Below are 16524 nucleotides of genomic sequence, written 5' to 3'. Positions count from 1 at the left end.
GGAGGCGGTGGGTCTTACTGAAGGCTGCGGCCATGGCCGGGTGCTCCATGGCGGGCTGGCTCTCTCCAGAGGGCAGTTCTGGTCGGGTGAAGTCACGGCTCTTCTCGTTGTTGTATTTGACATTGAGGCTGGTGAGTTTGGAGAAGCTGATCCTCAGCGTGCAGCAGCCGTTGTAGATGTTCTGTCCGTCCAGAGACTGAAAGACGAGCAGCATCAGAAGCATTTAGTGGCACCGCGCGGCGCGGCGGTCTGGGGAGGGGGGAGGCCATCTACGGCACCTCACCAGCTTGGACGCCTGGGCCGACGAGCCGTCCGAATACTGCAGCAGAGCCTGGAACTGATTGTTCTTGGTGAAGATGATGATCCTGAGAACGGTGCCGAACTTTGAGAAAATCTGAGGAGGAAACATGAGCAGAGCGTCAAAGTAGCGAAACTGGCGTCCCCTCCTCGTCTCTGGGCTTCAAGGAAAACATCCCATCCTCTTTTCCTGACTTCTGGAAGATGTATTTAGCCCAGGGGTGTCCAAACTTTTCAAGAAGAGACTCAAAACAGACGAGTTAACAAAAGGCCAAAAAATGTTGTTTTTTGTTTTCATTTTAAAAATTAAAACAAAACAAACAAACAAAAAAAAAATATATATATATATACACACACACACACACACACATATATATATATATAGTATTTTTATCAAGTTTAAAATTGGCTCATTATTACAAATCTGAACATGAACATGTTAGAAAGTGTCTCTCTCTGGAGTTGGGCTCGGCTCGGGATGGTACACCCCACCCCCCTCCTCCGCGCTGGCTGTCGCCGCCCCTGCATCATGGGGGGAACCCCGGATGTAAAAAAAAGTTTACACAGCAGATCCTGGATCAGTGGCTGCGCAGTGGTGCAGTGGTTAGAGCTGTTGCCTTGCAGCAAGAAGGTCCTGGGTTCGATTCCCGGCCTGGGATCTTTCTGCATGGAGTTTGCATGTTCTCCCTGTGCATGTGAGAGTTCTCTCCGGCTTCCTCCGACAGTCTAAAAACATGACTGTTAGGTTGATTGGTCTGTCTACATTGTCCTTAGGGGTGTGTGTGTGTGTGTGTGTGTGTGTGTGTGTGGTGTGTGTGTGGTGGGTGTGTGTGTGTGTGTGTGTGTGTGTGGTGTGTGTGTGTGTGTGTGGTGTGTGTGTGTGTGGTGTGTGAGTGTGTGTGTGTGTGGGGTGTGTGTGTGTGTGTGTGGTGTGTGTGTGGTGTGTGTGTGTGTGTGTGGTGTGTGTGTGTGTGTGTGTGTGTGGTGTGTGTGGTGTGTGAGTACATGAATGTTAACTCATTCACTGCCAGCGTTTCTCACCGTTTTTACTGTTTTTTTAAGAGTGACCGAACGCTGCGCGCCAGGATGATGTCGACGCCAAAACAAGCAAAACAAAGCGGAGACTCACCTCTTACATCAGGAAGAATCCGCGCGTTTCGAGCGTTATCCGTTCTCTGTTGTTGAATTGTGATCGGCAGAAGCTTTTCCGGTTCGCACCTCGCTTTTTTATGTTTATTTATTTAGCAGACGCTTTTATCCAAAGCGACGTACAGTTTATAACCTATAGGACATGTTGTGATCTGTGGGGGGAACCGGAGTACCCGGAGGAAACCCACGCATGCATGGGGAGAACACACAACTCCACGCAGAAAGGCCGCAGCCGAGTTTCGAACCTGCAACCTTCTTGCTGCGAGGCAACAGTGCTAACCACTGCGCCACCATGCAGCAGCGGCCCAAAACGATCTCCTAACACATGGATGTTCCGCTTCCTGATCACGTGACGTGTGACGTATGCGGATGAAGATCGGCTTTATAGCTGGGATGCAAATGACGACTTTAGTCAGGTTTGAGCCCCGCTCAGTCTGTCGCCGCCGTTGTGTCCTTGGGCAAGACACTTAACCCCCATTGCCTGCTGGTGGTGGTCAGAGGGACCGGTGGTGCCTGTGCTCGGCAGCCTCGCCTCTGTCAGTGTACCCCAGGGTAGTTGTGGCTGCATGAATAAATATTGAAATGGCTTGCCGTACAGCTTGTTGTAGACAGATACAGGGGAAACACACAACACAATATGAACCGGGCTGTTCCAATATTACTGTTGAACGTGAACAATCACTCGTAATCTGACTCGGTTGGCGCTAATCTGCGTGATAATCTCAGAGATCATAGCCCAAGGTGGCGGTTTGATGCCACTGTTACCTGGCAGAGAGCATCCAAGGTGACTGGGTAAAGCAGGTTCTCCACCACCACCCTCAGCACCGTGCTCGGAGCTGCCACCGGCGTGTCCACATGGGAAGAGCTGAGGGCCCGCAGGGCCGCCTGGGCCCTCTGAAAGAAAACCAAGAGTGAACAGGTGCTAAAAGGAGCTAACGGAGGTCAACAGGAGCCAAGTAACCAAACAGGTGCCATTAGATGCTAACAGGGTCTAACGAAGAGCTCTTCAGCTTTGGTCTACGAGATCCCCATTCCAGCATGTTTTACGTGTTTCTCTGCTCCAACACTCCTGATCTAGGGTGTGTTGGTGAATAAGATGCTTCAACAGAGTTTTATGTCCTGCTGGACAGATGACTCCTTTACCGAACCAGGTGTGCTAAAGCAGAGAAACAACTAAAACATGCCAGAAAGTGGCCCTCGAGGACCAGGGTTGGAGAGCACGCCAATATTGTAATCCTACTTTTTATTTATATGCATGAGTGAGCGTTATACCTCCTGGTTGGGGGAGTTGTCCGTTTTTAGCTCCTTGTGGTTGGAGAACTGAACGTAGACCGGTTGGTGTCTGATGACGGGCATCATGGTGGAGTAATAGCCCACCATGTTCTGAGCAGCTTCTTCTGAATTCATCTCCAAGAAAGCCTGAGAAGCAGCAGCTGGTTACAGGAGAACACGAGGAGCAGCAGCCCAGTCCGGACGTCGCCTGTACCTGGTTTTTGGCTTTGAGCAGCAGCAGGTTGGTGATGTCTCCGAACGGCAGACCGAGGCTAATCACCTCGGTCTCGGTGATGTCGTTGGGAAGCTTGCGGATGTGAATGACCCGTGACGGCAGGCTGGGACCCCTTATGTCACCTTTGAACTTCTTGCTGTCGTTGCCATTGGCTACAAAGGTCACAAAAAAAACAAGTTCAAGAGGATAATGTAACAACACCAGCTGCGAGACCCCGATTTTGGGCAGTGAGGTGTACCGCAGGGATGTGTGTTAGGTGACTTTAAAGAAAATGTTGTTGCAGAGAAATGTAATAGTTTATTATTTCTTTATATATTATTTATTTTTAAAGGTTCCATATCATGTTATTTTAAACCTACGAGAACAAAGGTAGGCTCGCTAAAATATCACCGTTGGAACTGTTGAGATGTCGTTTATCTTAAATACGAGTTGGTTTGGTCAGCCCCAGTTTACACCTGGAAATAAAACGCGTTGTTTCAGAGAAACTCCGCCCACGCCTGCTCCGACAGCGTCTTAGGTGAGTCAGCTGCTGTACTGGTAGTCCAGTGGTTCAGGCGTCAGTTTGGCTATGATCTGACGCTGGTTCGAGTCCCGGTGGTGTCGGCAGCGATTTATTTAGCCAGCTGAAGCAGATTTCACTTTTTATATTTTAGGTTTGGTTATTTTCTGAAGAATATTTCGTTTGAATTTGGTCGTTTCCAGCAGATTTACTCCTCTCAGCTCACAGACTCACACCGGCTAAACAAACAAACCAGACCGGAGGGCCGAAAGCGTCATACTGGCAAGTGTAGCTCAGACCGGGATGTGAACCTGTCCTAAACTACAAGCTAGACCTGCACTCGAACCACTGAACTACCAAGTCTGTTACATGACACGAGTCGCCTAAGCCACATGTCCTGAGCTGGCAGACCAGAGACTAGCTTCTGGGACAGAACCGGGCCTGAGGACCCGACTAGTTTCCATTAAGGTTTTACAGGATTTTCAAAGTAAAACTCTAAACTTGTAGCTAAAACAGGAAAATGCATTTGGGTTGTTGTTGTTGTTTTCATGAGGAAACAACAACATCACAAGGTAAAACGCTCCATGATACGGTCCCTTTAAATATTTCTGAATCCAAACATTTATTTGACATTAATTAAGAAGTCTGAATGGATGCGTGACAAAGTTTGAGTGATGTTTTCAGTACGTGAGATGACCCCTGACCCCAAAGGTTTAAAGCATTGACCCACACCGTTTGACGACTCCTGACCTGTGGAGCTCATGATATACGAGGCGTTGGAAAAAAGCTCGTCAGATCCTCTCTGGAACAAAAAACACATAAAACGTCCGTTTTACAGAAATGTTGAAGAGGGACAAGAAATGAAATGTATTTAAACGACATTAAAAACACTCACAATTCAGTGCCCCCCCCCCCCCCCACACACACACACACACACACACACTTGTAATTATATGTTTGTGTGGAGCAGCAAAATATCCCACAATGTAAACATGTCCACAGTACAGGTTCAAGATGAAATGTCCACTTAAACCCATAGAGACAAGTACACACACACACACACACACACACACACACACACACACACACACACACACACACACACACAAACACACACACACAAACACACACACACACACACACACACACACACACACACACACACACACACACACAAACACACACACACACACACACACACACCTTCTGTAGAGTTTCAAGGCCGTCCACTATCTAACAGATATGACCGTCTCCACATTGCCTCCTCCTCTTGCTCCTGCTATCTCATTGGGCCTTCCTCCCACCTCCACACCATAGGACGCAAAGCCAGCTGTCCTCCAAACACACCCACATCACCCCGCTTCTCCTCCAGCTTCACTGGCTGCCAGTCAACTTCAGGGTTCATGTCAAGATCCTGGTTCTGGTCTATAGGGCCTTACATGGACAAGCACCATCTTACATTGGTGATCTTCTTAGTCCCTACACCCCCAGCAGGTCCCTGAGGTCCAGTGACCAAAGCCTACTGGTTGTGCAGCACCAGGCTAAAGGTCAAAGGTGACAGATCATCTGCTGCTGTGGCCCCCAGACTCTGGATCTCTCTCCCCCTGAGCCTGAGATCAGTGGACTCAGTGGTCTCCTTTAAACTCACCTGTTCAGGCTTTGGTGGGACCTCCATCACCCTCTCCTTGTTCTGCTCTCCACATCTATTCCACCTTTCTCAGGATCCTGATTTCCCTCTTTCCTATTCACTCTCTCTTTTTTACATTTTTCATCATAATTGTCTATTTTTTGCTCATTTTAAATATATTTTTAATCGTTTTCTAAATTATTTTTTATATTTTACATGTTTTGTTTTTGTGAAGCGCCTCATGATTTTCATCTTGAGAGGCGCTATAAAAAGTAAACGCCAACATCTCCACAAGAAACGTGGCTTCAAAAGCATCACGTGCTCCGTAAAACAACCACGTTCACTCGGTAACGGCGTGCAGCTGAGTTCAGCCGTATTCCAGAAAATTCCTCATTTCTTTCAGATCGTCACTTTCCTCGCAGGATTAGAAACAGAAGCACAGTTACAGTCGTTTCCGGGGTCCTGCAGCTTTAAAGCACACAGGAAGTGTTGGGAGGAAGACCTGGGCCCATCACAACCACCATGCCCGTCCAGCACCACTGTACTAGAAACTCTGGACGCTCTGGTTTCCAGACCGGTTTAGTTTCTGACCCCACATCTCTGAGGAACCTGAAGAGAACAAAGCCGCCCAGATCTTCTTACCGATCCTCACATGAATAATAAAACCAGCAGAAACCCGAGCGTGGCGCTCTGCTACCGGCCCACCACCACCTGAGTCTCCATCTGCGTCTGCTGTCCGACAGCTGCTGACCGACGGACCGCCCCGCCCCGCCTCAGGCTGCACAGGAACACAAAGGGCCCTCAGCACTGCTCTAGATCCAACACCACACCTGCATGGAGACCCACCCAAGCACCTGGGATCCAGGTGGACAGAGGAGGCCAGCCCAACGGGAAGCGAGGCACGGGGCCGTCAGTTACTTACTCAGACTGTGAAACAAGTCAGGAGTCCTTCTGCTGTCCGGATCTGCCGGATGCAAACGAACACGGTTCCTAAATAACGAGGAACCTTCTTTAGTCCTCAGAAAGGCCCAGAAACAAAGAGCAGAATGAACCCGAGAGAACCACGATAAACCGTTACAGAGGAAAGGTCCGTAGCCCACCAGAACCGGGCCAGCGTTTTCTCTCCAGGTGGAAAAGCAACAAAATCCACCAACAGCAGCTGAAGCCGAGAGGACTCTGGTCGAGTCCATCAGCTGACATGTCCACCGGCTCAGTTTAATAAATCCTAACGGATCCAACCTCCCGCCAGGGAAAACTCAGCCAGCAGCAGCTTCATGCTCTCCTAAATGATAAATAATAATAAAAACGGCTGCTCTATTTACCCATCCATCCATCCAATTTCATCCCATTATCCAGAGTCGGGTCGCGGGGGCAGCAGCCTAAGGCGAGAGGCCCAGACTTCCCTCTCCCCAGCCACTTGGGCCAGCTCCTCCGGGGGAATCCCAAGGCGTTCCCTGGCCAGGTGAGAGACATAGTCCCTCCAGCGTGTCCTGGGTCTACCTTTAGGTCTCCTCCTGGTTGGACGTGCCCGGAAAACCTCACCAGGGAGGCGTCCAGGAGGCATCCTGACCAGATGCCCGAGCCACCTCAACCGGCTCCTCTCGGTGTGGAGGAGCAGCAGATCTACTCCGAGCCCCTCCCGGATGGCCGAGCTTCTCACCCTATCTCTAAGGGAGAGCCCAGCCACTCTTCGGAGAAAACTCATTTCGGCCGCTTGTATCCGCAATCTCGTTCTTTCGGTCACTACCCAAAGCTCATGACCATAGGTGAGGGTAGGAACGTAGATCGACCGGTAAATCGAGAGATCGCCTTCTGACTCAGCTCTCTCTTCACCACGACAGACCGGTACAACGCCCGCATCGCTGCAGATGCAGCACCAATCCACCTATCGATCTCACGCTCCAGCTTTCCCTCACTCGTGAACAAGACCCCGAGATACTTCAACTCCTCCACTTGGGGCAGGACCTCATCCCTGACCTGGAGAAGGCATTCTACCCTTTTCTGAATCAAGACCATGGTCTCAGATTTAGAGGAGCTGATTCTCATCCCAGCTGCTTCACACTCGGCTGCGAACCGCTCCAGCGAAAGCTGAAGATCACGTTCTGATGAAGCCAACAGGACCACATCATCTGCAGAAAGCAGAGACCTGATCCTCAGGCCACCAAAACAGATCCCAACGAACCCTCACCTCCAGGAAGGCTCAGCGGTGGGACAACCCAACAGTCGGGAATCATTCATTCTGCCAACTTGCTTGTTTTAAGGGTGTTTCTGCGATCTACCGAGAAAAGCCGTCACAACTCTGTTAACTGATAATGGAGCTGAACGGAGCACAAACTACAGCTGGAAAAACGAGAACCTGGTGCAAAAGGTCATTCATGACCGTAATTCAACCTAAAAGGTGAAACTAATCTCTGACAGACTCATTCCAGGCTAATCCAGATGTTTCAGCCTTTAACGGTTACAGCTGATGAAAGCCCCACCGGGTCTCAGAGGACTAGAACATTGTGCCAAAGTTCAATGTTCTAGATTCAAAGTGTCCCACTAATCAGCTGATGGATGCAGAGCACCTGCAGAGGTTCCTGAGCCTTTAGATGGTCTCTCAGTCTGAGCTGGATTACTGACACAGATGGACTCCTGCACCAGATTGACGTTTTCCTGTCTCACCTGTGTTTGTAGATATTAAAAGCTCAGTGAGGCACACCTACTGAGCTGTTTTCATCCATTTAGACAGGTCAGCATCAAACCTGAGGAGGTTTGTGGACCTCAGACAAACCCTCACCCTAACGCTACAGAGCACAAAAGAATCCTACTGCTGCTCCTCTTCTGTGGATTTTATCCGTCGTTTGTCTGGAAGCAGAGCGAACGCCAAGCGTGGCTTCAGATTACTCGCCCGAGGCCGGAGGAGGAAACCGGAGAGCTGTAATCATCAGAGGACACCTCCCTCCTCCTCCTCCCATCACTTCCTGCTCCTCGGCCTCCACGTGATCCCGACTCTGATATGAGCCGTTCTGCAGCCGGACACATACCAAACACGATTACTGCTCAGGAATGCGAGCTGCTGGGAACTCTGGTTTGTCCGTCACACCAGAGACCGAGAGCTCCACTAAAATCCCCGCCACACCTTTTCTCAGCAGTTTAAACTAGACCAGCATCTTTCCAGGACGACACCAGCTGGACACGAAATCAGGGGGAAATAAGGATTCAGTTTGTAGGAATGATGATCGTGTTTCAGTCGTTTCCCTGCCTCCCGCCTGATAATAACCAGCAGCCGCCTCATTTATCAAGCTAGCTTACGCACAAAACGGGGTCGGAAAACTGCGTAAGCAACTTTCCACGCAAACTTTGGGATTTATGAAAGAAAACTTAGCGGAAAAATGTGCGCAACTTTAAGTTGACTAAGGACCTGGCTTACACACATGCTGGACATGGAGAGCACCTGCAGTGCTGCTGCTGAGAAGATAACATGAAATCCTGCAGCGTTATCACTTGTACCCACACACACACACACACACACACACTCACGCATACACACACAACCTCACCCTCTGAAACAGGCAAAAAAACGGTGAAAAAAAATTAAATATATACTGGTTGTTATATCGGCCCGGTTTTATTTATCGAACCGATACCAATGCTGATGCCGATATATTGTCCATCTCTAATTTTTTATTGTTTTGTTTGATGATCATTTAACGACTTGTTTTGTTGATCTTTGTGAATCAACAAGTGATTTTTCTCAGTGTGATAAATAAACTAAACTTTATCATTTTTAAGTATTTTGCCCTGCGCTGGTGTAAAGTACATATCATTTTCTCCAATTACAAAATAAAAAGAGACACCTTTGGGAGGGGCTGGAGACCAAAATGAGACACATTTGAGACCAGATACTTTGCACGATAGTGCACGTGACCCGTCTGAACCAGTTCAGCGAGGTTGCAACTGAAAGTTTTCAGGATTTCCAGTCATTAATTTTCTCCAAGTCGTCAGCAAGTGCAGAGGTCCACCTCCTCAGGCGAGTCCTACCGTTGCACAATTATTCAAACAATCGGCTCTAAAATTAAAGCGTGTTGTCATTTAAAGGTGCACTATGTAACCTTTCATGTCTGAAATCCTTCTCTTGAGCCAGCAGGAGCTAATATGACCTTACAGGGAGAACTAATGGTCTCCTGGCCCACTTTGCTCCGTGTGGACAGAATAACGCATTCGAGCCTCTGCGGACCGCCGGCCTGGAGCCTCACAAAGTCACGTACCTCACGGGAGTATTAACGCTTTACGGGAATCCACGTTTACACCTCAGACGTCTCCGGTTTTGGCCGGAAAACTCACGTTTTACCAGTTTTCCTGTTAACATCGAGCAGAATTTTCCTGGGAAATTTCCTGAATTGTGTTCATCGCTCCGACACGCTCGGGTGTTCGGCTCCGGTACACGGCACCAAAACTGAGGTTATTAATAACCACTAAATACGTAAAAGCTGGGGAACTTGCTGTTTTATTACAGATAAATACAGGAAGAGACCCAACCCCCACAGGAGTCTACAGACTCGTTTAAATCATCTGCAGGGGTCTCCAGCGGGAATGAATGCCTTGTTAGTTGTACTCTGGGGGAAAAAAAGCTCTGGCGCTCCTGTTTCAGGAACTAGAAATGAGCCACATCAGAGTTGAGCTTCAGATGGCCTGATGCTGGAGTCTTACTTCCTGATGTTTGGACATCTCGCCTCTGATTGGCTAACAGCAACATGGCTCTACCACAGACTGCTTGCTCTGTACATGGATGTTTTATCTCCACAAATAACAAGCCTGGAGGAGTTCTGCTGTGTGGTGGAGTTGCTAATGCTAATAGTTAGCTTCTACTAGCAATGACACGGGGTGTTTCTCAATGTCAAGGCGCCTGGCCTTGTGGGGCGATGTCTTGTGAGGCCAGACGCCTTGCTTACAAGGACACGGTCCTTCCATGGTCAAAGAAAACGGTTAAATGGAACAGACTTGCATCACGTGACCGCGGCTTCCACGGCGGTCACATAACATCACGTGACACGGGAGACAACATTATATTTTATATGTATTAGTTTCAATATAAATATATAACGAGACGTTTACTTTTTAAATTGTGTTTATGTTTATTAAATTAAAAATGTGAGTTACTACCCGCTAGCCACCGAAACTGCAACTACTAAGCTACTAACCAACCACAGATAACTTCTTTGGATCTAAAAAAACATTTTAAATTAGCTGACTTACTTTTAAACTTGAAAATTGTCCCCGAAGTAGCTGCCGGCTTCTGATCCGCCATCCTTTTGAAAATGCTGCGGTGTATTGTCGGTAATTTTTGACCAAGGCTAGGCTACAAGACACCTCCCGTGTATCCTTGCGCAGCTAGCTAAACGGCTAACAAACGGAGAACATATGCCTTGGTAGAACATGAACATTGGAACATGTCTTGGCGGCTCTCGATTACGTATCTCCTAGGCAACCGGGGCGGGGCCAAGACATCAAGGCGAGGTTCAGCCTTCCCCGTCGTGAGTAACGATATCTCCTGCTCAGGAGATAGTCTCCTACACCTATTTCCATATTCAGCCTGCATAAAAAACTCAAGAGGATCATGGTCAGAAAAGGGTTTTCAGTGTTCTACACCTCTAATGATTATGCGAACCTACAGGCGAATTCATGTGAATCTAAAGGCTGGCTCACAGGAGCATCAACATGATTGTTTTCCTCAGAGATGCTACAGAAAAAAAATGGGAGCGAGTGGCTCCCAGAGCAGCGTCTGCATCCTGCCCAGCACTCAGCAGAAAACCAAGCAACACAGCAGTCAGAGAGGAGGAGGAAGCAGGGGGCCTACCTTAGTACCAACTGTTATATCGTGGTGGACACTGCTGTAAAGAAAAGACAGCGTGTTAGAAGCAGCAGGGAGGGAAACACAAACAGCAAAAACAAAAGAGACAGAACAACCAAAAGGTAAAGAGATGCCGTGAAAGAGAACGGAGGAAGGGTAGAGCAGAGCAGAGACCAACCAGCGATTAGAGGCCGTGGAAACGAAGCAGGGCTCCAGAAAACAGGGAAACCGGCGGGACGTCCTGGGTTCCAGTTAAGCTAAAGATCGGCCTCTTCATTGGGTCAGTATCAGAGCAGAACTTTCTCCAGACACGGGGGCGGGACAACTCGGGTGTGAGCGCGGCGTGCAGACGACTCGAGGGCTGTCACGCTGAACTTTAGCATCCAAACAAGTCGGCAGAAAAACCAGAGCTTCGTTTTGACGTCAGCACTCCTGTCATCGTTGCACTTTCTACTGAAAGCTCGTACGTTGTCACGTTGTTTGTAAACGCTGGTGAAGCTAAAATAGCGCCACCTGCTGGGCTGTTTATAGATCAGAAGCTGGAAACGTCGGGACTGTAGAGCGTTCAGAACCACGTAAAGTTGTCTAAAACGGCGTTCACAAACACGACTGGTTCATTTAGACAGTCTCCCTGAACTCAGCTATTTCAGGAAGACACGTCTGATCATGTGACTTGATGACGCTGCTCTGCTCTCCGGCGGTGGAAAATCAAACCGTTTCTTATTAATGGAGCCTGTTGGGAACTGGCTGTAGCTCCACGCTCAAATGAGCACGGGGTTATTCCACAGGGAAGATCATAATGAAAAAGACCTTCAGGAATCTTCTAAATCAGCCTTTCTCAAGCCCGGTCCGCGGGGACCACGGTCCTGCACGTTTTCCATGTTGCTCGTTCAAACACCACCTGCTGCCACACACTTGACTTAAATGAATGAGTGATTAACCGGCATCTGCAGCACTTGGTGTCCTCCTGAGGAGCCGACGTAAACCAGGTGTGCTGAAGCAGAGACGTGGAAAACTTGTAGGTGGGACAGCGGTCCCTGAGGACCAGGGTTTTCTAGATTATTTAATCCGCAGATGAGAGGAAAGGAACCTGCGTAAAAACCCCGCTTTAGGTCTGAAATCAGAACCGTGAGAACGTTTTAATGCTTTGCCTCGACTTCAGCCTGACGGAGCTTTAAGAAGCAGCTGGACGGTCTTCCTGTGTTCTGTTATTTCAGAAGGACATACAAATACCAAAAAATGCTTTAATTCAACCATCACTGATCCTGTTAGCAGGATTTTTAAACCACAGCGCCGGCTGATAATCCGACAGACCAGCAACCGGTTTCTGAACACTGATATGTTTTTATTAAAGAGCAAGTCACCCCCAAATCAATGTTTTTTCCTGATAAACTATATAAATGCGTGTCTAATCGAGCTGCAGACACGTGTAGTTAATAGTTTTGCACTTTAGTGGATTTTAGTAGAAATTTAAATTTTCTGCCTAAAACTGTCAGTGTTGTGCCGTTGTCAGATAAAAACTCTGCTCTGCATTTAAATCTGCCATCGCTATTGGCTAAGAGGTACCCTAGAACATTAGCTGGTACCATATGATGTCACAATGTCGTTGTGTGTGTCTCAATTCAGGGTCTGCATCCTTCGTCGGCCGGTTACGTCACAACGCCGCGACTCGGCCTGTCCCAATTCGAAGACTCCTTCAAATGCGGTCGACGAATGCGGCCTTCTTTTCGCCTGAATGAAGGATGGGTCGGGTGTATCCTTCAATAGGTAGCATTTCCCAAGATGCCTTGCGGGCCGGACGGCAGAACAATGGCGGACAGTGAAGCGGGAGCTGTCGGAGAGGATTGCGCATATAAATGTCAGTATAAACTTGAAAACTGTTAGGTTAAGGACTTTTGGTGATACATGAACGTTATTTTAGTTAGAAATGTTACAGTAAAAGTGCTTGTATTGCGGTCTCGGCTCGTATGTTCGGCCGCTCGGTGTCGTACTTCTCCCGCTACGTTTCCCCTGATTTTAATAGAAGTTTGTATTTTAGGTACAAGAGAAAACCAGGGAATTTATTAAGCTTAGGGCGGAGATGGACCACATGATCACCGGAGCAAAGTATTCGGCGGCTGTGGCATGGAGGTACAATAACTTCTCATATTTTAAAAACTGTCGTTTGAGTTTATTTTTTTCTGCGAAAACATGAAAGGAATAACCCGTTGTCCTCTTTTCTCTTCCTGTTTCTTTTCTTACATGTTTGTTAAGACTATTCTGGAGAAAATGGGCATCCAGGGGAAGGTGACAGCGATGAGCTTCTGGAGCTGATCAGGGAGGACATGAGGCTGCAGAGGGAGGCAGAGCAGCAGAGGGCACAGGAGAGAAGGGAGAACTTTGACAGCTTTTTATTTTGCTAGAAAAAAATGGTTAATAAAGATTAAACATGTACATATAAAAGAAATATCTAAATAAAATCAGTTCTGCATTAAACTCTTGAATTTTATTTTTGTTTACAAATGAGAATTGTTTACTAGAGGGTATCTGCTGGGTCTTAAAAGGTGATAAATGGGTTTTGGTCAAATGAAGACCCATAGAAAGTATTAAAAACTATTATCACATCTTTGCTCAGGCTCAGCTTGTCTAAAGTATTTCTCTGAATTAGCTCTCCAACAGTCAAGGAAATGATTAAAAAGCTAAATAAAACTTCGAGCTCCATCGTTTAAAGTTCCTTCTCCCTTCTGCTCAGCGGTTCCACGGTTGCTAGGTGACGGAACGTTCGCCGAGGGAGTGGCGGGAATTCATGAAGGCTAGGCCTGCCCAAATTCACAGCCGTTAACATCCGGTCTACCCGGCCGACGGAGGACCCAGCCCCCGTCGGCCGGGTGGGCTGGGTCCTTCGAAGGATGCAGACCCTGAATTGAGACACAGCAGTTGTGAGCCTGTGTGTGTGTGTGTTAGCGGCTCCGCCCTCTCGGTCTGCCAGGCAACAGCATTTGTTGCGTTTTTCAAACAGGAAGTGGGAGTGGAGTAAGACTCTGGTAGGGGGTTACTTGCTCTTTAAATTAAGCTCTGGTGACGAGATACGGGCCACAAAAAAATCAATGAAAATCATCAAACGACTAAAAACTGCCAGAAAGTCTTTACTGTTGCTGGGTTGTTGGAGTGAACGCCGCAAAAGTGTGCAAAAAGCTATTTGACCGTCAACTCGCGAGGTTGAGGAGCAGATTTTTCTGATAACATTGTGCCTTTTTCTAATTTTAATTCAGAATAAAACAAATTAAAACGTGTGCAGCATCAGCTCTGATGTTGCTGGATCCTCGCTTCCCGTGTTTCTTCATCAACGTTAAAAATGACTGAACCGTGTCCACACACACACACACACACACATGGGACTCGGTGCTGAACACCGAGCCCTCGGGTCTGTAGCCGTCTACAGAGCGCTCCACGACGGAGACAAGCCTCCAGAACATGAAACACATAATCTATCCTGTTGTAACACGTCGGCTCAGCTGCTGAGAAGTTTCGTCACCACTCGGTTCTTAAAAGCAGCATGTTTCTGTTGAAATTAGGACAAAAATAACAAAACTGCACGTCCATCTGTGGACACAAGGAGCAGAAACGGATTATGACCTGGGCTAAGTCTCTGAATCTGACAGGAAGTGCTGTTTCCACACATCCTGTCCAAACGCTGGTCAGCGACTCCGAAAACGTACAGAATAACACCGAATGTCCAGAAACCACACAGATTATACGCATTAGTGCCGTTGCCCCGCACGTCGACACCTTACAGGTCAGAAGGAGCAGAACAACAAAAGCATCCAGAAACTAGGCAAGCTGCTGCAGATGGTGCACGCTTCACTTGAGAAACAGATCACGAGGCAGAAAGATTTTAGGAAAATGCTTCACAGATGAAGGTCGGGCCTAACAGGAGAGGACCGGCTGGAGCTGACAGCAGGGGCAGGACCCCCCCGAGGGGACCCGAGAGTCCAGACGAGGCACAAATATTCACATCTGAGGTGGGATTTATTCAACCCAGACAGAAAACCTGTTTTTCCTCCAGAGGAGCCTAAACAAACCTGCCAGCAGGCTACGGCTGGTTAGTCCCAGCAGAGGAAATAAAACCTGTTAGTGTCAGCCTGAGCCACCCATCAGCAGGAGAGTTCAATACCCAGGTGTGATCAGCTCCTCCCCCACAGGAATCAGTCCTAAAAACGAGCCAGATATAAAGTTTAACAACGATATCCTTCTCTGACATGGGGTTAAAGGTCAGGTCAGGGCCTGATCCTGATTAGGAACAGTGTTGAATCCAAATCTGGCATTTATTATTAACCTTCAACTTCAATATTCCCAAATATGTCGAATAATTAGCAAAAGATGAGCCGAGTTGCACGTTTATGTACATTAAACCACTTCCGTTTCCAGCTTGAACTTTGAGGTCCATTCTTTGTCCTAACACATGCGATCAACTAAAATTCAGTTTCACGCGTCAGACTGGCCAACAGATGAAACCAGACAAAAGGGTTAGCTGGTCCTTCACACAAGACAAACATCAGCTTTTGGAAGTGAAGGCTGTGAGAAACGCAGTGGGCGTGAGAAACGCCGCGAAGGAGAACGGAAAGTTATGTCTGCCGTTGACTCCGTCTGTTTCTGTGAGAACCAGCATCCCGGGGCCGCGTTGGGCCTTGGAGGACGCGTTTGTTCGGGTAAAAACGAGGCGTTCAGCGGCCAGGTAGTGCTGGTGGAGTTGTGCCCGAACATAATGGCCCGCCGAGAGGCTAACACACAGCTAACTGCTAGCTCTGCTTCCTGCTCCAGCACAAACACAACTTCTCTGACAGCTGAGCTCACAACCAGAGAGCCAGCTGCTCTCAGGAAAAACACGGCATCCGGGAAAAGGTTCATGTCCCTGTTTTCATCGGTAGGGAAAATAGTCAGGAATTACATTTAAAAGGAGCGTGAAGTCGATGGGATAACTCACCCGTCCATTGCACAACACGGAACTACGGAGCAACAGGTTCCAGCCAGCGGCCAGCGAGATACCCCCTTCCTCCACCAAACAAACCAACAAAATGGAGTCCTGCTAGACACGCGCTCTGATTGGACCCACCAGCACATTTGGGGGCGTTTTTCTTCAAACTCGAGCGATGATTGGTTGGAGTGTAACAACAAAGAGTCGAGATTCCAGGCTTCAAAGATTGTGTAGATAAGACGATGCGTGACTCTACAAAAAAGAGGCCCAGTTTTCCTCTTTGATCAAGTGGGCGTTGTCGCACACACGCACACACACAGACACACGCACGCACAGCAATCCCATATTCCCAGTCCCATAAAAGACTGACGCCATTGTAGTCAACTAGTTGATTTGTTCTGCCGTTTGTTTCTTTTGACTTCACGACTTTATTTCAGCTCACGGCAGCTGACTTGTTTAGCATCGTGTCATGTAACATGGTGATAAATAATTCCTCACTGTGGTTCTTTTCAGGAGCTTCAGTGTGGAAGATGACACAACTACACACACAAATAATTCAGATTACACACGCGCACGCACACAGTATAATTTATCTTTCTGTTTAAGGAAGACACCTTAAACTTAAATTTCAGCATATCACCTGTTTCCAAATGTAACG

The 16524-nt window shown here is 48.0% G+C and overlaps 1 protein-coding gene across 8 annotated transcripts in view; it reads right to left on the bottom strand.

Moving 5' to 3' along the window:
* ptbp1b (polypyrimidine tract binding protein 1b) overlaps window positions 1-15979 on the bottom strand; it is a 27312-nt gene extending 11333 nt beyond the window's left edge. Inside the window, exons 1-8 of one of the 8 annotated variants that reach the window (XM_015971241.3) lie at window positions 15876-15979; window positions 10919-10952; window positions 4203-4254; window positions 2933-3105; window positions 2719-2865; window positions 2212-2340; window positions 284-394; window positions 19-196 (exon numbers count right to left, since the gene is read on the bottom strand). In XM_015971241.3, coding sequence (XP_015826727.1) covers window positions 19-196; window positions 284-394; window positions 2212-2340; window positions 2719-2865; window positions 2933-3105; window positions 4203-4254; window positions 10919-10952; window positions 15876-15883 — 832 coding nt within the window. In that variant the 5' untranslated portion in view covers window positions 15884-15979. The other 7 variants (XM_015971239.3, XM_015971240.3, XM_015971242.3 and 4 more) reach the window with 7 other exon arrangements.
* Window positions 15980-16524: the final 545 nt, after the last annotated feature.

Source organism: Nothobranchius furzeri, chromosome 8, assembly GCF_043380555.1.
Source record: "Nothobranchius furzeri strain GRZ-AD chromosome 8, NfurGRZ-RIMD1, whole genome shotgun sequence".
In the NCBI taxonomy this organism is placed as follows: Eukaryota; Metazoa; Chordata; class Actinopteri; order Cyprinodontiformes; family Nothobranchiidae; genus Nothobranchius; species Nothobranchius furzeri.
This window is presented reverse-complemented; position numbering and strand designations above follow the sequence as displayed.